Genomic DNA, 21,195 nt, shown 5'->3' with positions numbered 1-21,195 from the left:
TAAGTCAAGCTACTACAGAAGGTCAAATTTATACTGTTTATATGGAATACTGTTTATACTAATGTTTGTTAGAGATTATAGGGTTCACACACCCATTAAAACTTCAGGTTCACAAGCTTTTGTCCTTGATCCTCTAAAATTACAAATGCAGGAAAGCATGGCTTTGCTCCTGTCATGGCATGTTTATATTAAATGACCTGGAACCTGGTGCGTGGACTTTCTAGAATGCTTGTATGAAGCATATGAATGCGTCTGCTTTCAACCTCAGGACCATTGTGAACGAACCCATGCAGATAATAAAAATCCTTCTGATACGAGAACAAAGTTCTCATTCTTTGGTCTTAGGGAATGTGGTTGTGTATTATCATTACTATTATGTCTGTATGTGTTTATCTTGCAATCGTTTTTACTGGGGAATGTGAGATTACTTGCCTGTGCCTGCAGAGCAACTTCAAACATGAATGAGAAAACACACCACTCTAAAATCAATACACCATACTTCAAACATGTACTACAAAGAGTTTACTTATGGATGCTTTAATGATTTATCTGCTGAAATCTCAGTACATTGTAGGTATAAACAAGGGTCTGAAATATCATCCATGAATGTTCTTATATTGTACCCTCTGTAGCAATTACAGTATGAATGTATATCTAACCAATCTGTCTTCTTTGTTACTTTTAACTTTGACCACTGGACCCTCACAGTCCAAGACTTGTGGTCCTAACCCTGACATTCCCCTGAAACTGGAGCCGCTGGTTAACATCACCTCAGCCGTCTACGATGAAATCCAGCAGGAGATGAAACGGGCAAAAGTGTCTCAGGCACTTTTTGCCAAGGTGGCAGCCAATAAGAGCCAAGTAAGAACTGATTCAGTAATTATTTACCCAGATTTTCTCGTTATTGTTCATAATCCTGACTCGTTTCCATCCTTTCATATAACATAATGGCAAAACTAAACCTTCAACTGAACTTACATTTTTTTAAATAACTAGTTCTAATTTCGGTTAACTATTTTCAAATAACAAATACACAGAGAAAACATAATACTTTTGTCTTCTACTTTTCAAGGACATCTTATACATAAGTTTCCATTGTATTTTATTGTACTGGAGAATTGAATCAACTTGGTATCTTCATATGATAATTGTTAATAATACATTTAATTCATCTAAGTGTACACTGTAAAAGTGAGGTTGGTTACATGAGGTGCTTTCAGGTGCTTCTGCTTAAATGGATTTATGAACTTATATAGCTTCTTGAGGGACCCTTTTATTATGGAAATAATTAAATAATTAATAAATATATATTTTTTTATGTGCTTAAAATATTGAGGGATAGGATATTTGAGCCAGTGATTTCAATGTGATTTGATTTATTTTGAAAAGACTACGCTTACACTTAGCTTACATGTTCTTTTCTCTGTCAGTGTAGGGGAAGTAACGGTGTCCGTCTGTGCAGGAATTTATATCTGATTCTGGCGCGTCTCTGTAGTTGATAAACAAAAACATCAACATCAACAGATAGTCTGATAAATGCCTTCTATTTATTCATCTCTGGCTTACCATTCCAGATCCTGCCAAAGGATCTCATTCTTTCTTTCAGTGCTTTTCTCTTCTGTCCAATGAGTCATCGTGACTTATGTTGTCATACAGACGTGTATGCAGTGTTCCATAGATTGATCTGATTACTGTTCTCATACCTTTTACATTGACACATTTCCAGATAGCTATATAAAGAATGCATAATATTGTGACTAGAAGTATGTGTATGTGTCATACAAGTGCAATAGTCAGTGCTTTTGAGGCCTTTAAAATCTCAAATATTTTCTAGCTGTAAACTGTCATTGTAGCAGTTATAAAAAGCACATAATGGGAATCTACTTTTGCTTTTTTCATTTTTTTTTATGTTTTAAAAGCTTTAAGCTTATTCATAAAGTTGACCAAGAGTCCAAAATCAACACCTGGCAAACCCCACTTCTTATTTGCTTTGGTGAGCAAATAAAAAGAGCAATTTAAATTTCTATTTTCCTTTGTCATACATAAAAATAAATTTACAGTTTCTGCAAAAATATTAAGCAGTGCAACTGTTTTCAACATTGCTAATAATAAGAAATGTTTCTTGAGCAGTAAATCAGCATATTAGAATGATTTTTGAAGGATTGTGTGACCCTGAAGACAGGAATACATTTAATTTAAACAAATAATAAAATAGAAAAACATTTACAATACATATTTTACAATATTACTGATATTACTGAATTGTTGATCAAATAAATGCAGCCTTGGGGACATTACTTTTGAACAGTAGTGGATATCTATGTATCTGTCTATCTGTCTATCCATCCATATATCCAATTGTTTTAAATTCATTTTTCATTGACAGGTATAAAAAAAGTTAATGGCCACATTGTCTGAGTGCAAAGGACAACAATGATCATTTTCTTTAATTTTCTTTCAGCTAATTATTTAGCTGGAAAAGGCATTCATTTCAGAGTGTTGATAAAGATTTTTTCAAAAGCTATTGGACCATTTGTTTGTCTCTGTCTCATTTAGATCAAAGAGAGATAATTGATTTAGTCAAATATGATCCCACTCCCAGCTGCGCCTAATTCTTACCATGTAATAGCCTGAGAGAGCTTTGGTCTCTGCTGCTCACTTTACTGAGGAACTCTGTGTCATTGTGGCATGGCTTTGCAGGTGTGACCACCTCATCTAAAGGCATGTTTCAGGGGCATCTTTGCATGTTTGCGTGTATGAGATGTGTCAGCAAAGTGCTGCTCTGGTGGTGTGTATATATATGAATGTGTGTGACAGATGTGGTTAGGTCTCACAGGTCTGGGGTCGGGTGGGGGGTCACGGCTGAACGCGCCCATCTGCTGCAGCTGGCCAGGAGGAGCTGAGGGAGAAGGAGAGAGAGAGAGAGATGCTCAGGTCATTAACAATGTGTGCTGGAAGAGGTTGGCTGCACACAACAGCTGGTGTCAAAGACTGGACCAGTCTAGCAAAGATAATTAAATCTTCCTAATCTCTCACCATTTCACTCTCTCTTTCACACACTCTCAGCTCTCTCAGTGCACTTGTGATGCTTTGTGGTGGTACTTGTTTACTGTTAAGTAAACTTTACAGTCATAAAAAAAAACAAAAAAACATGAATGATGGGTGAGTTGTTTCACATCACATTCTGCCCATCATTCCTATATATTAAAGTGACATAAATGCCCCAAAAGAGAAGAAGGTCCCTATAGCGGAGCTTTAGTGGGTAGCCTATCCAACTAAGTAGACAAGGCATATATTGATACTATTTAGTGATATTGTTGGAAAAATACCTTCAGCTAAACAAGATATGCAATGAACCCTTTTCCTTTCTTTAGGGATGGCTATGCGAGCTGCTTCGCTGGAAAGAGAGTCCCAGCCCAGAGAACAGGACTCTCTGGGAGAACCTGTGTACCATCCGGAGGTTTCTGAGCCTTCCGCAGACAGACAGGGATCTAGTGTACGAGGAAGAGTCCCGACATCACCACAGCGAACGGCTGCACACTGTACTACACTTGCCCACTGACCCTCAGGTGAGTTTTTTGAAACATCGGATTGCATACTTCAAATACGTATGGCAAAAGAAAGCAGTTGAATGTGGCGTTTGCACTACAGGATGGTCATATTATGAGAAATGAAATGTTCCTTGATTCCTCTCAGTACAGATAGACCATTTATTAAATGTTCAGTTTGATCTTCTATAACTTTCTGATGACAGGCAGATGAAATGAACAAAACCACCTGCATTTATGTGAAAACCAGATATTCAGTCTATTATTCAAAAAAAAAAAAAAAAAGTAACAATCTAACTTTTCAGCATTTTATTTTATTTTATTTTATTTTATTTTAAAGTTCTCTCTATTGCCTGTATTTTTTTGCCCCCCCAAAAAAGGCCTGTTTAATTCTAAGAGAGAATGTGTGTTTTTTTTCCTGCAAGAAACCTTGATTAATATTAAAAGTAAAAAAAAAGTATAATTTGACCCCTAAGTGTATAAGACTTTAGTGTTAAAAGTGGAGGGAAAGCGAATTCCACATAAATATTTTAAGCATAATTCTCTTAATATAATATGAATGTGTTTTCATTGTGTGAAGGCACACTTCTTTGACACTTCATTTTTAATATCAGCATCATTCATGCAGCATTCCTGCCAACATCTAATAACCCAGCACACCCCAACCTCTTTAATCACACACATACACATACACAGAATTCCAAATAACGCGCTACTGATTAAATGGACTTTCCCCTATGCCAGCCAGGGTCATTATAATATAGACTGTGGACACACACTTTTCCAGTATTAACAAAGACACGCATTCATTCACAGTATGCACATACATCTACACACTAATACTTGTATGTAAATACATGCACACACAAACCGCATACACATAAATCTACAAACACTTGGATCAATGCTTTCCACCTTCTTTTAACTTACTCTTCTTTCTCACCCTGCCAGTAAAGCATTGCGGTTTAATTCACTCACAATGGTTGCTGTTTATTAACATTTATTAACTTAAGTTAAGCAGCCGTATTAAGATTAAGTACTAACAAATGGAGACAGAGTAACTCTCAGTTACTGTGCTAGGCCATTGCGCCTCTTTCTCTCTCGCATGCTTTCTCTTTTATGTTAGTGGAATAAACAGTCTGCTGGCAGCATGTGTATGTGTGTAAATATACTCATTTATGTGTTTTGGGCGCAGAAGGAAATGCCCCATTAGGACACACCCTGACAGACAGTGCCACCACAGCCCTGATATTAATAATTACGGGAAGAGAAGGAACACTCGCACAGACATAAATCACATACACACACGCGCGTGTAATGACTCAAGTTTCTTTAGAAACTCCACAATGACTTTGGCCATAAAAACACATAAGGAAAGTCAGCATTTACTAAAGCATTGTTGTATTCATATTCATATTCATATATATATATATATATATATATATATATATATATATATATATATATATATATATTTATATATATATATATATATATATATTTTTTTTTTTTTTTTATATATATATATATACACACACACACTTTTTAAAGTATTTTTTAATGTGATGTAATATTAATGTATTGATCATTTAAATAAATTCCTAAATTACACTTCACTGAGCCATTGTTGACACTTTTGTGTATAGACTATTTTATTTCTAAAGGAAATAAAAAATTAGACAGGTTTGACAATATTGTTTTGTCAACACGTAAATGCCATACATGATTATGTTGCTGTTGTTGGTGGGGTTTTTTTGTTTTTTTTGAGGGACCCTCTTTAGATCCCCAGCAGCCCCCTCGGCTCCAGCCTGCCTGCCACCACAGTCAGCACATGTGTCCCAGCTGCTTATGCATGAGCATGTTAATGAATGAATACACATGCAACACATACATGTATACAGTTTATTTAACAGGAACCACCTCAGTGTGACCAACAGACTACACTGATGTATTTATTTTAACCTTATAAGATAATCAAACATAACTCAGATCCAGCACAAGTCCTCCTCTGGTTTAAACCATGAAATCCTGTTACATTCACATGTCAGACCAAATAAATCATGTAATTTGTGTTGTCGCATAAGACAATGCTTGGTGTGTACATGGATATCCTTGAAAAGAACAGCATTGCAGAATTTTGTATTGTCGTTAAGCAAAAGCTTATTATTATAATATTATCTTCAAAAAAAACCATTTGCTTTATATAAAATGAACAATGTATCTTTTCTCTACCCTTTTAGAATACATTTAGACCTTTTATAGAGCATAAATAATAAACATAAATAATGTTCCAAAGCAGTTTTATAAAGAATGTTGTCATTCACTTTGTTTTTTTGTCTTTGATTTTTATCAAATCAAAAAAAGTCTGACCTTTTTTGCGGACTCTCTAGCACCCAAGGGGATGCAGGCTGCATCCCATTTTTAAAAAATGAATCATGGCGAATTTTTCTTCTTTTTTTCCCCCCGTGTAGCTTAAAGGTTTCAACCATGCCAGAATGGGTCCGTGTGAGCCCCTGGGTGCAGCTTATCTCACCTTAGGGACAAACTCAGTCACACTAACACAATCTAGATGGCTGACCCGGTCCCACATCGTCTTCACGCTGTTTCTGCAGTGTGTGTGCGTGGTCTTAAGTGCCTCTCTTTGCTCATTTGGCAGGACATTTCTTATGAATAATTTCTCCTTTGTTTTTGCTAAATTGGATGCTGCGATGTGCACTGGAGTGCCCCCTAGACCCTGCCATGTGGATTGGGACCCCAATTGAGTGCTGGGGTTGGAGAAGAGCGAGCAATGCACATACTTGCTTGCTTATACACACACTTAGCATGGCAAACATTTTCACGGACAACACTGACCCTCTAATAAAGATATTAAGGCCTTTTTCAGAGCTCAGTGAACAAGTTTATTCCTGCAGCTTTTGTTTAATCAATTATTTTATTTAATATAATATAGTATTGATTTAATTTAATATATGGAAGCCTGTTTCTTCCTCAGTGTGAAAAAATAAAAAAAGGTAATAGCAAGATTAAGTTTGACATAAGTACTAGTCATAATTACAAGATATAAAGTCACTTTGTGAGATGTTGCATTTACAAAGAAAATAATAGAAATTTTGAGATAAAATTGTAAAAAGTTGTTTTGTACTCTGAGGCAGTAACATGCTTTCATACTAGGATGAGTGATTAATTTGTGCTGTGTTGATAAATAAGGTTTAATCATCATGTTGTACTTAGTTACTTGTTGCCTGTTTCTTTTATTTTTGTGGATTGCCTGAACTCTACTTATTCTTAAAATATATCAAGACACACACACAGACACACACATACATCACTCGCCCATTCCTGAGGTATTGCAATGTAGCAAAGAAAAATTATGATGCACATGATAATTGGAGAAGGTGAAGTCATGCACAAGCAAACCAACAGGAAAGTGTCTTTCTCATCATTACATATTTATCTGCCTGTTAATGGCATCTCCAGTGGCAACACAGCCCCACTTAATCCAGCCTCCGCCCCCACGAGGGCCAGTCCTCATTAAGAATCAACTGAATTTTTTATGTTCTATAATTCTTTCATACTTCACCATAATTTGCCTTGATTTGTGTTTAAAGAAAAAAAACAAAAAACTTTTTCTTAATGCAATGAATTCAGAGTCCATGGAATTAGAAAAGTAAGAAGCGATGGAGATGAACACTGAAAAGAGAGTTCAGGGGAAAAATGGAACATTGAAAGAAAACATTTTTCAGGAAAATAAAATGGCCTTGTGTCCAAATGTGACTCCTGTGGTTGAGAAGACTTTGTTTAAGAACTGAGTAGGTGAATGAATTGGATGGTGGAGGTAATCGGAGGTTGGCTTTATAGCTAAGGATTTTAAAAATGGAATTACTCCTCTGGCCTGGCAGAAAAACTCTTCATTAGCGTCCACCGAGCACAGGAACAGGCCTCTTAGATGATTTACTATGAATGGGATTTTAGAGGACTCGCGCTCCATCTCTGAATTTGAAAATATCCCTTAGGATGCCAAAACAATGCTATGTAAGTTGCTATTAAATGTGTGTGTTGTGCGTTTTGGATTGTACTGTACATGTGTCTTTGAAACTTAACTAACTTGTTCCCAGAATTTCATAAAATAATATACACAACAAGCAAACATATACAGGATGAATGGGTTTGTCAGTGTGCGTGTGTGTGTGTGTGGTCTCTTTAGCTAAGCTAACGAGTATTTTGTGCTGTTAGGCCTTGTGGTCAATATAATTATTCACCATCTTTAAACTTCTTCAAATTTCTTTTTCTCATCCTTTCTTGTGGCCTCTGTTTGTTTCTCTGAGACATGGAAAGTAATACATTATGGAGAAATAGAGAAGAAAAAAGAACAAACCTACACACTTCCTGTAAAGCGCCAGCCCAAAACAGCCCCCACAAGTGAAATCGGAGCAATTTCATGGTCTGGCCTGCCCTCAATATTATTTAAAAAATACCCTGTTATTATTTAGGGAATAGAGAGAGAGCAGGAGAGAGACAGAGAGAGAGGCGCATGACTATTATCTTTATGTAGGTCCTTTAATTTTAATGCACCGCAGATTTATAGCTTAGCATTCCAGTGTGGAGGCACTGGGCACCCCACCCTGGTCATAAACTCAGCAGGACAGCGCCACAGTATTTGATAGCTCAGCTGTGACACACTGCACCTTCCCTTGTATCAGAGCTCACAGATAGCCTACCTCTTTCTTTCCTGTACTAAATATATACTATTTACTCCTAATCCTATTTTACCACTGTTTTGCACTCAATTCCCCCAATCCCCCTTCCGTGCCTCTCCCTATACCTACGTATTTTGCCTCCCACACAAGAAGAAAATGGCAGATTCATTGACATATGAAACATATGGAGGGCCTCAGAACCTCTGTAAAAACAATAGTGTAGCTCTGTTAGCCTGCTAACTTGTTGGAAAATGCTAATAGTTACCCTGTGTTTGTACAAGACAATATCATATAGCATATGCTAACAATTTTACATCTCATGTCAAAGTCAAAAGTGTCATTTCTGACTGTCTGTGTTTTGGTGTTTGCATTACTTTTTCTGTTAAATTTAGCAGTCACTTGTCTATGCCAAAAGGGACGGGATGTATCCCTGTCAAAATGACATGAAAACCAACTTGTCACTATACATCAAATGTAATGTTTTTTTTAAAGCACATTTCTTCATAACAGATTCTTTTGATGTAATTTATTTTGGTTTTGGTGAGTATTTGTTTAGCTTCTTCCTCTGTTGAATTAACTGCGGTTGATGTGTCAGCTCAGATGCTGTTAGTTGCCTTGATGCCCTCAAAACACGATGCAATGTCAAAATATTAAATCTTGTGGAATTATGTGTACAATATAAAAAGTTAAACAATCATAGCCTGGGGCAGTCTGGTTTGATTTTTACCAGAGTTGATCACATACTTAAGTGCAGAGAGGACATTAACTCCAAGAGACATTCATTGAAAGGACACTTTGAACTTTTAAGCAGTTTTCAATTATTCCATACTGCTGACTCTTGCTTATAAGTTTACTAATAAAACTTCTCATCTTTCTCACAAGGCACTTCACAGACAGCCCATGCAGCCGCTAAAGGACCACTCTCCAATCCGAGAGGACCCGGTTCCCAGTTCTGGAGCCGAAGAGAACCCTCAGGCTAATGCAGGTTCAGGCAACAGTGGAGGGGTTAGCAACGTTACCAAGAAACCTCGCTCCCGCACCAAGATCTCTCTAGAGGCTCTAGGCATTTTACAGAGCTTTATCCAAGATGTGGGCCTCTACCCTGACCAGGAAGCGATTCACACCCTTTCAGCCCAATTGGATCTGCCCAAACACACCATCGTTAAGTTTTTTCAGAACCAGCGCTATCATGTGAAGCATCATGGCCGACTGAAGGAGCTTGGATCTGAGGGCGGCGGTGTAGACGTGTCCGAATACCGCGATGAGGAGCTGCTCTCCAGTTCAGAGGATGCAGAGTCCAGTGAAGATGGGCACGAGGAGATCTACTGTGGGCATGAGAGTGTTCCGGTCGGAGGGGCCAACTCTGTCTCAACTCCAGCTGTTTCTTCTGGCCAAGATGAAAATAAAGACAAAGGCCTGCCTCTGGGGTCAACCAGACCCAGCTCCCTGCCCCCATGTGGTTCATCCTCAAGTCCCCGAGATCAGGCAGAATATCAGAGATAAAACAGCCTCCACAAAGACTATACTGTAGGTGGGGAGAGGCAAGGAGTGAGCACTTACAACTATTCTGTAGGAGAGGAGAGTGCTGCGGATAGATTAGAAATGTACTGACAAAGACAGAGTGTCCTCTTAGGACCAAATCAAACAAGATCTGCATTTTGATTAAGGAGGCATGTAAGTGTTGATGTAGAAAAATTAGTTGTGAGCTACTCCTGGCCTCATACCTCACTAGTTACTTACAGGGATGTGATGGTACAGAAGCTACAGTATCCCTACAGTGTACTACAAGGAAAGTATTTGGCGTGCTGGAAAGCTTTCATTTCCTAGATGTAAATCGTCAAATTAAGGCAGGTTTCAAGATGGCTGCCTTAACCCCATGTTGTCACAAGCATTCAAACTTGCATGCTAAGACAGTCTTTCACCAAGTATTTCATTTCTAATCCGAAAGCAGAGGATCTATTATAAGATACCACTATCCATGACCCCTCTTCACCTCTACAGGGTTAAAATGGCAGGGACAGAGCTTTAGATGAGCCATGGATCTCCTATAGGACACCAACAACTTTACTCCTTCCCGATCAGGGAGTCTAGTGGGCGGCTGTGGCTGTCCTCATCTTCCCCTCCATGATGGGGCATTGTCGGTCGCCAACGGAGGGCCGTGCTTGACTGCTAAAGCAGTCAGTTGGGTTGGAGGTACAGATGAGCTCTTGGGTGTACACATCAGCCCAGCCCAGGAACCCTACTATAAACATGTGGTGTGCTGAAAGGTCTACAGTTAGCGCAATGGCGCTTTTGATGACCGCGCCATCCCTCCCACAACCAGCCACAACGACCATTCCAAGCAGTCCCACACAGTTCAAGAAATCACTCCTTTACCCCCACCACCTATGCACACCCAAAACAGACTGCGCACATCACTACTAATCTGTAAGGTTTGCTTTATACAGATATGTTTAAACCATTGGTTTCATTACAGTTTTGCTCTCTCAGAGACAGAGAGAATAAAACGTAATAGGCAGAAGGACTGACTGCTATTGACAGAAGGACAATGTTGAGGGTGTAGTCTAACAGCATCTGCTTCTGACCTAGTGGAGAAAAATGAACCATTTCAAGCAAATGCGCTTGTGAGAAAGTGCGGTAGTCCTTCTCTCTTCCGTCACCTCCCACGGCTCTCTCTTTTACTGACTGTTGCCCACAATGTCCTGATTTGACCACACTTAGCCACACCCATCTCCACAGCACTATTTATTGCTATCTTCACCCTCAATTATTATTGTTGTTATTGTTATTATTGTTATTATGGTTGTTCTTGCTGTTATTTTTAGTTCTATTTTCATGGTCTAATATCAGCTCTTGGCTTGCAGCAGATGTTTTGGTGATGATAGACATTGTGAAAGAAAGAAACACTGCCAAAACACAGAGGAAAGAATTAGAAGCAGTTACTGAGTGAATCATGTGATATATACTGTCAAATATCAGCATTATGTACTTTTCCAAAGAGAACAGCACTTGGCAGATGAGGCGTTAAATATTAAAACAATAGAATTAAGAGGAATCGTTGGAATTTCTATGATCTTTTTGTGCATAAGATGACAATCCTTCTTTTGAGCCAATCAGAACTCAGCAAGCATGAACTCTGCATTCTGATTGAAAATTTGATCAGTGTAACTTGAGGCAACATGGCCACCTGTTGCAAATCGTCCATGACACCATGGCAAAACATTTGGATCCAGGGTTCTGATTTGTTTTTAAAAAATCAGCTGCTACTTGCTCTTTCACAGATAATAGACAAAATATTGTTGTTAACCATATGCTAACCCTTAAACTGTTTTTGTTTTAAACAAGTGATAATTGTGGTCTATGTCCATGTTTTGTCTATTTCAAATGGAAATGTTTTATTTAGAATCTTTAATGTGCAAAATGCTGATGTAGTTCTTGCAATTACTTTGAGCATCCTGACTCTTTAGGGGCTTTCACACCGGAGGAACCTTTTCATAGTTCCTAAAACTAATGGCGGAAGTACCCACTTTTTGCCGTTTTCACACCATAGGAACTGGGAATGATTTTAGTTCTAGGAACGCCTTCTGGGGGGGAACTAAATTAGCTCCTACTTCAGAGAAGGGTCTAACCCAGCACAATAGGAACTACCAGTGACGTAATTGTACGTTGATTGGCCGAGCGCATGCAAAACACTAGCACCTGCCATTTTAAAAATCCATGTACACACACATATTATAGGCTATATATTTACTCCACAAACTAACTCTACCTTTACACTGAGAAAATGCAACACGACTTTGAGGGGACTCAGCTAGCGACATTGAACATCAACCACATGGCAAACACTAATACTTTTTCACACACTGTTTACTTCCTTTGTATAACAGTTCTATCTAATAACGTATTAGACAGGAATGTTATACAGATCGTAAAGTAATGAAGATGGAGAATGAGAGTGTTGTGTGCTCAGGCTCTGGCGTTCTCAGCGCCTACAAAATGAATGTCCGTCGCGCCGTCAAAAACAAAAGTCACAACAACAAGTGTGGTTTATGTCACTTCCTACTGGCAGTGCGAATGCAACGACCCTATGGGAACATTTAGCTCTCGGGGAACCACCCTGGTTGCTAGTTCCTTGGACTACCCGGTGCGAAAGCCCCTTTTCGCACAGTCACAGTGTCCACACCTGCACATGCCTATGAGTAATGCATTCCAGCAGAACATTAGTTAAAAATGGGTATAAACATATTTTTATCAGAAATTATAGAAGATGGCATCCCAATCACAAGGATAAACGTCACACTGTTATGTCTGTTGGGTTGTATTGTAAGTATATAACCTTGAGAAGTTCCAGGATTAATCCAGTGCGTTGATCATTTGTACCTTTTTATGATTTCACATGCTACATTTTTCACTTATATTCAAGTGAAGAACAGAGTAAGGCATTAAAGACTTGAGCTAGCTGATAAGATCAGGGAGTAACAATAATTCACATGAAAGTGGTAGTGGCATAAGAGCCTGGTGTGCTTACCTGGCAACTATTGACAGCCCAAGAGTGTGTTGTGGTTCTCTGCTGCTCACCTCTCTAGAGAGATTGAATTCTTCTAACCATTTTCCATCCAATTTACCCATCTGCATTGTCTCCTTGTTTCGATTGCACTCTTGCTGTTTGCCTGAGTTTTCCCAGGTCTGCATTTACCCAAATCGGATCTTTATGGTCAATCATAAGTGGTTATAAACCTTAGGGTACTGTCATCGTAATCCCCCTAAAAATCTTAAATTCTTAAATCAGCAACTTTTCTTCTTGTTCACTGACAGCAGTCTACAGTCTCGTAGGTTATTTCACCCTATAACTTTTAAACTTTTTAAAGTTTGTTACATTTAAGTATTATCTTCCCTTCTAAGTGGTCGACATGCTTTGTCTTCTTCTGAACTTTAAGTGGAACGAATGCTGGATGTTGCATTGAAAGACAAGATACACAATATTCACTGGGAGATCTTGGATACCTGCAGGTTTTGCAAAAGGTCTTTAATAACACGGTAGTGATTGCCTGCTTGATCTACACCTTACTTAAGCCCGTCAATCATCAGTCACTTTTGGAGGCCTGCACCGCCTCTTTCGTTACACTCCGAGCATCTTCTCCAAATCCCGCCACCCTGCTGAGCCAAGATCAGCTGGAGACAAGCACTTCTGATGAGTCCGTCCATATACACCTCCCAAATTACCCTCATAAATGATGAGAGCGTGTGCACGCATGCGTCTGTGTGTCCTAGACTGGTGTTTAACCTACCATGGGGGTGGCTTAACACTCAGCGGGAGCGAACAACCACGCACTTCTTCTACTCCATCACCTCCTCCTCTTCATCTTTGTCAGAGTTAGTGGTGAGAGTGACGCCAAAGAGAAAACAAAGAAGATTCCAAGAGTCCCTGATGAGTACTAGGTCAAGGTCACTGCCCAATTATCCACGTCTTTCATTTTCATTCTGTCTTTTCAGTTCTCTGTACCATCTCTCGGTTCCCTCATTTTCTCGTTCACCAGGCGGGAAAGTAATCGTTGTCTCTCATGCTGTGGTGTCGAGGTTAAGTGGAGGTGATCATGTCTTGTGGAGAGGGACGTTTCTTGAGAGGCAGCAGGCTCCTGGAGTGGCATGTCTGAGAAGTGTTGCGGTTAAGACAAAGGCTTTAGTCATTAGTTTGGTATCTGTTCATCTACAAAGCCACTATAACATTAGGTCGACTTTCACGATTTGGGTGGAAAAGCTGAAGGTCTCCATTGCCACTTTCTAATATTTACACACATTATTTAGACAATTAGATTTGGACAATGTTCCTAACTTTGATTTTCCTTGTGTTTATAATGTGTGACTTAGCTATTAAATGTACAGGTACAGAAGAATATCACATACAAAAGAGGAAGAAAATGCATCATAATAATTTTCAATATCCCATGGATTTCTGAGGAAGGATGCTCTTGCTCGTCTTGCTAATGCTTTCGTTTATCTCACAGTGCCTCTGAACTAAGCACAATGCTCCAGTTCTTTGCTTCGGAGATGACAAAATTAGACGATCTCATAATTTTCATCATTGTTTTCATCGTTTTTGTACTCATAAACGCCTACAATGTGAATCAGGATTGCAACTCCTGAATTGGTACTTTCCTTGTCAATCGAATGCATTGTCATTATCACTAAGTGATAATTAACTTATGTGCATCATTTGGCTTCTTTGTTTGTATGACAATGTTTTGTTCTTTGATTTTGTTTTTCAAATGCTGTTGTTTAAATAAAGTGCATTCAAGGAATTCTAGAACTATTGCGTGTGGGTTTGTTCTACCTGCAAACTCTTGACTGAACTGGGTGGTCTACAAGTCTATGGCTCAAATTGCTTTACCCTTAGTCCGCATTACAGTCACAGAAGTTAAAAGAAAGTAGTGACTAATGCACAATGCTATGTTGTATTTAGTAGAGGGATTAGAAGTGGAGACAAATGAGTGGAAAGAAACAAAATACAGTTTCGCTTGTACATTAAAGCAATCAAACAAACCATAATAGGAAATATGTTACTGGAAATGACAATGTAGTGTTTCGTGCTTATCCATTTAGGAGAATTTGAATAAATAAACCACTTGATACTGCAATCTAGTGAGTAATGAAAAATATTCTAGCATATTGCTTCAATGTCTATCTGAAGTGTCTCTATAAATCATTCTTGCATAAGTAAATTCCTTAGAATCAGACATTATTCAAAATATCCATTTTGTCCCAACTGAAAACAAACCTGACTTTCATTTCAACACAATAAACAAGAACTACACTGAGGAAAAGTTTCCTGCATCAATAATTCCACGCCTTATTGCATTTTACAACGTGATTACTGGAGGCTTCTTTGCATTCATTCCATTGTGTGCTCTCTTGGGCTTATTGTGGGTTATGAAATGCACATTTGCATACAAGTGATAAACTTCCACTGGCGTTAACCCCACTGAATTGCCTCAGCATATATGACCACTTTTGTTATTTATTATTTTGTGCAATAGTAAGAATTGGTTTAATTACGTGAGGCCCCATCAGTCCCTTGACCTCATGCAGCCCCGCAGAACTAAAGCCAGCCCCAAACTCAGCGTCCTGTCTCTGGCCACCTGCCAGGCTTCCCTCCATCCCATGGTTCCCTCCTCTCCAGAACAGCTTGCAGTGGTGTCCTCTGGTTTTCATTCCACACCAGCCCTCCAATCTCCTAAATTGAACTTATTATTCGCTCAATTGGCTTGCTTTAACCCTTTCTCCCCCTCCAGGTTCAGGCCTGTATGTCATTAGCCAGAGGATTTTTCGGTCGCAGCGAGAGCGTCAGGAGCTGGAGGGGTGTAGCAATAAACCCGTGGTCCCTGGCAGGATTTGCAGTTGCATCCGCTGGAAGAGAGTCAGCGCTCATTCTATGAGTGCAGTGGAGCCAGACCACCCAGAGAGGGATGTGTGGCCCAGTTTGTTTTCTGGCTGATGAGTTTTAGTCTCAGCTGATAGCTTTTGCGACCTGGATCTCTCTCTCTGCTCCTTCATTCTGTTTCTTTCTCTCTGATGTAAATATTTTAATGGCCATCTGTGTGATGCTCTTTATCGCATATCAATAGGACAGAGTTATACCATAACTGTATGGATATTATCCTGTGGCAAAGTGAATATAAGGGCAGCCTTGTAAGTGGCATTTAAGTCTCCAGAAAATACATACAAAAGGTCCCACTTTATATTAAGTGTCTCCTTTAACTGTGTACTAACATTTGATACAATGCACTTATTGTGTTGTTTTTGCATTGTATTTATATTTTCAAAAATACCTATGTAATTACACCTGAAATTAATTTCTGTAATTAAATCTTTAATTACACTGTTGAGTACCCTTACACCTTAACCCACTCTTAAACCTACCCATACCAAACCAGTTTTGCAATACAATATGAACACAATAAATACATTGTTCTTACATTTTGATGTAAGTATGAAGTAGTTAAGGACACCTAATATAAAATGTGACCCAAAAAAAACAAATACCAGTGCCTGCTCTTTGAGATCATTCATAAAAGTCACCCAGTGGAAAGAATGCTGCCCATCTTAAATAGGAACAAGGTAGACAAGTATGAAAATCAAGCCCTGGAAAAAAGCCCTCAAACCACTAAAACAATATAGCCTATATGTGCATGCTCAATTCAAGGGGTGAATTCAATCAAATTAATAATATTAATATAATAATAAAAAGATTTTTGAAAAAAATGAATTAAATTATGGGCAAATCGCACACTTTCTTGAGTAGTCAAACTGTCTTATTTTGAATAATTAATTGCTTCACGACAGCTAAAAAAAGTATGTTCTATATAGTATGAGTGTGTAGTGTGAATGTAATCTGGACTTCATTCGCCATGCTGTCATTATCATGGTCGCTTCACTGCCATTCATAAATCCTCTCCTGTGGCCTCATGGGATAGTAAAGTGTCCATCATATGCACACTTCTCTTTGGAAGGCACTTTTTGCCTACTCTTTTATGAGTCACATACTGTTTTTCGCCTACTTTATAGTAAGGAAGTTTGCGATTATTATCGGATGCAGCCTATTACTGAAGTATAATCTAAAAGCATGTAACTGTGGTTGGTCACTTTGCATGTCATTCTGACTTGTATTCACAGTATGCTCATTTGGACACTGTTTGGAGGGATCATAGCAACTTCTTCAGTTTGTCATGTGGATATGATAATCAGGTCAGGCCCTCTGGGTAACTGGGCATCACTTGGGCATGAGCGAAGCACGCACCCCTGAATAAATATTGGCCCACCAAAGCACCATCCAAACTTGCTAAAACTGTGCTGTCTGTTTGTAATTATCAAACCACAGAAAAGTGCGTGTGAGGAAACTCAAGGGGCCCATGTGGCCAAGGGATTTAAGCGGACACAATAAAAGGCATCATTGTTTCTGTGGGAAAGGTTTAGATGTCGCACTCCATGTGACGGAGAGCTGTGAGGTCGTGGCTGTATGCGGTTACACTGTGTTGCTTTGTGTTTACATCAATGTGTCTGTGAGCAGGTCTGTGTGTGGCCTTTTTGACAAATACTTTGATTCTGTTTGTTGTATGAGCCTTCGTTAATGCTTTTTAAATTGTACCAGGGACTCGTATTTCCTGATTAAGTGACAAAAACATCCTGGAAAACAATGGTTTGCAACACTACGGGATTGCATGACATCAAATACACATCTAGTCTAGGAGATTTATGGAGTTTTGATGTTGTGTGACTTTTAGATGAGAACTGAGCGATTAGACACAGAATGGAAGGTGATGGACAGAAAACAGATGAACTGAGATTGACAGCTCTCTGCCAGGGGAGAGGGGGCAGCTGCCAGGGCACTGCTGCTGGGGTATTAGGGCCTGATGGCAGCGTGATTAGGGGCCATTAGAGGTGAGAGAGAGGGGGCGGCACAGGACGCAGGTGCACCAATGCCTGTTATTACCCAGAATTCAGCGGGGTGAAGCGCAAACACACACCTGTGGTCTCCCGTTGGCACGCTCGCTACCCACCCCCCTAATCTCACTCCCGCACATTAATACACACACTGATAAACACGCTAATACCCAGAGTGTGCTTCCTCTCAAACTGTTTGGCTTTTCTCTGCTCCATGTATGTCTCTAAAACAGATTTTTTTGGACATTGAACATTATTCTGCATTGTTTTTTCAAATATAAGCTATATTAACATTTATACATTTATACATTTGTTCAATTCCATGTTTAAATAGATGGTTCACCCAAAAAAAAATATTTTATCTTATTATTGTTCACTAAAACAACAAATACTAAAAGTTGTTAACTGAAATAATGCTAAAATAAAATATAATATTAAATGAAAAACATACACTTAGTGTTTTGCAGCTAACTGAAATTTTTCAGTTAAAGTATTAAAATTACTAAACCTAAAAATGAATGCTTAAAGGAATTGTTGTTTAAAACTTATACTAAAATTTAAATTAAATATATAATTGAAAATATATAATGTATAATAATTGAAAATATACAAATTAAAGCTAATTTAAAATATGAAATACTATAATAGTATATAAAATAAATAAAATAACACTGATTTACTCACTCCCATGTTGTTCCAAACCAATATGGCTTTCTTTGTTTTTGCCCCTTGGGGGTCAAATGAATTTTTTTTATCTTCTTTGGTGTTCCACATATGTGTTTTTTTTTTTTTTTTTTTTTTTAAATGTCGTACAGGTTTGGAAAATATTTATGACAGAATTTTCATTTTTGGGTGAACTATCCCTTTTAAGCACGAATATCAAGATTGACGAAAAGATCTCTGACACTAGAATAAGTGCCAGAGAAGCTCAGTGGAGTTCCTGTTCATCATTTGAGTGAGAGATTGAGGATGGGAGGAAATGTGAGCTGTCATGATGATGTCCCAAGGGAGATCGGGCAAAAGCAGGGCATCTGTCACTGGCCCGTATCAGAGTGTCATACGACGACACTAATGCACCAAACAACAACATTCACATGAGCACAACCCAATCAGCTCTCATGAACAAACATTCAATTACCTCAACCGAGCATGAAAATCAAAACTGTCTCCGTTTGATTGGTGCCCCTAATTAGCTTGACAGCAAAAATAGAAATGGCTTCTGACAAACACAGGAATACTTTTATTCCACGTTTCGCAAAGTTATATCTGGCCTCAAAAGCAAGGACCTGGTGGGATACTTTGTTCACTAAGTGGGATATTTAGATTTGGTTGGTTTATGGAGTCCGCGCAGGAGATGCATTGTGAGGGGTCAGATACGTGTGGCAAAAAAAATAAATAAAGAAGCTATTTGTGGTAAAAAAATAACAAGGGTTGCAGTGGCTTTGATTTGTCTGATTTAATCAGTATCCCCGTCAAGCACAATATTCAATATAAGAGGCCAAACAGCTGCTGCAATTAAAAATGTATAATGCGCCACATTTCTCTAAATCCCAGAATAACTAATCTCCTCTGTAACATGAAAAAAACATGAGAGGAAATGTAATGATTTCATCCATCAAAAACCTGAACAAACACACCAGCTCACACATTAGACGGTCACACACTATCTGAGAGTTAACCAGCGCTGCCCACTCCTCGTCTACATTACAGATGATGGGATTTTTCAACTTTTCAGAATCTGCAGTTTTCTTGTAATTCAGAAAGAATGTATTGGTAAAAAAAACATTGTAAAACATATAATATTTAAATTAGATTAGTTTACACAGTCCACAAGTAAATGGGGATGAGCTATATGTAAAAGGTTTTGTTAAATTGACCTATCTTCTGGGTTTTTTTAACCATTTTTTTAACTATTCTAACTATAACCTCTATATAGTAGCTACTGCAAGCAAACTATATCTAAGTATGGGGGAAAAATAAGAGAGTATGCCTGGCTAGATCTTTAACCTTTTTAGAAATTAGCTAAATTCTATATAGTCTCGACTGCAGACGGTATGAATATTTGGGAAAACTGTTTGGAAACACTACTTGTTTTTCCAATTCTGTTTTGTGCCACAAGTGGCACACATTCTTCACAGACACAAGGCCTACATTCTTCAGCTCCCATGACCCACAGAAAACATATGACTAGTTCAACATCTTTTTATATAAGCACATCTTCCTGTATTAGCTTATGAGCCTGAACCAGGCTAAGATCAATAAGAGTACTGAGTATGTGAATGGCTCTGATAAAGGAATGCATTTCACAGATTTCCTCTGAGATGCCATCACAGCCTCCGCTCTCATGCCCAAAGGCGGCCAGGGCATGATGACAGGTGTGCGGAGCAGGCCTGCCCGAGGGGGTCCCGGGGTGAATCACCTCCACTTCTCTATAGCTGATGCTTTCTGACAGTTGGGCACTCTTATGAGGACAGAGCTGCAAAATTGAACACAGTTCAGAACATAGTACTTTGTAGACATTTCTTGAGACATCTGTGTTAATGACAAATCAATAAATATTGAAATAAAGACGCACAACAAAATGACTAAAACTTGAACTAAAATGAAAATGTAAACAGATAAAAAAAGTTAAAACAAGTTTTAAATATTAATAGAAATTATAACCTGAAAACATGAAAGATCAACATACTAGTACTAGCAACACACCCGCAAATGAGCAAAGCTATGGACATAGTATCAAAACAATGGGCTGTCCATTAACATGTAATTCTCTCATTTCCATACGCTCCCTCTAATATCCTCCTTATGCAGTGACACATCATCCATGAATGATTGACCCATTCAGACGTGACATTGGCAAGTGCTGAACTCGCTTCAGACATTAACCACAGTACCAGACGTGACTGAGCAGCCCATCTCCCCGTCACTGATTGTCCCTTTATTGTTTACCTTATTAAAGCCAGACTGATGGCTGTCATTCTTTTATCTATCAGAGTGTGTCTTTCACAGCCTGATATTAAACTTAATATGTTCCTTTAGCCAAGTAAGCAGATACTTGTAAAGATTGACTGCAAAAATAACTTTATACCAAGAACTAAAGTGTGACACCCTGTGCGAACAACACACATTAAGGGCATGCAGCATTTGGGTTGCTTGAAATCTGTTAATGGTTACTATTAACACCTTATTTGGAATACATTTGTGGTAGAGGAATATGATCAGGGACAAAATAGAACTCACCAAGCACCAAATATGAGTAAAAGATGATAAGCGTTGGTAAAATAAATTCTTAGTCTGTCTCTGTCTTAGCGTTATTCCCACTCATTTGCAGGGTCCGCTTCACTCACACATGATTTGGCACAGGTTTTACGTCGGATGCCCTTCCTGTCACAACCCAGCACTGAGAGTGCTGGGACACATTCGCAATCACACTTACACTATGACAATTTGGCATATCCAATCAACCTTACCTGCATGTCTTTAGACTGTGGGGGAAACCGGAGCACCCAGAG

At 38.6% G+C, this 21,195-nt stretch overlaps 1 protein-coding gene across 1 annotated transcript in view; it reads left to right on the top strand.

The window, feature by feature from the left end:
- Positions 1–14,542, top strand: part of satb2 (SATB homeobox 2) — a gene marked incomplete at its 5' end in the record, with an annotated part of 46,468 nt that extends 31,926 nt beyond the window's left edge. Inside the window, 3 exons of the mRNA XM_084121140.1 lie at positions 709–861; positions 3,375–3,569; positions 9,128–14,542. Of these exons, the coding sequence (XP_083977266.1) occupies positions 709–861; positions 3,375–3,569; positions 9,128–9,748 (969 nt within the window). The 3' untranslated portion in view covers positions 9,749–14,542. The remainder of the gene's footprint in view (positions 1–708; positions 862–3,374; positions 3,570–9,127) is intronic.
- Between the last annotated feature and the right edge of the window lie 6,653 nt (positions 14,543–21,195).

This window comes from Abramis brama (assembly GCF_963993115.1).
Source record: "Abramis brama genome assembly, chromosome: 8".
NCBI classification, from domain to species: Eukaryota; Metazoa; Chordata; class Actinopteri; order Cypriniformes; family Leuciscidae; genus Abramis; species Abramis brama.
This window is presented reverse-complemented; position numbering and strand designations above follow the sequence as displayed.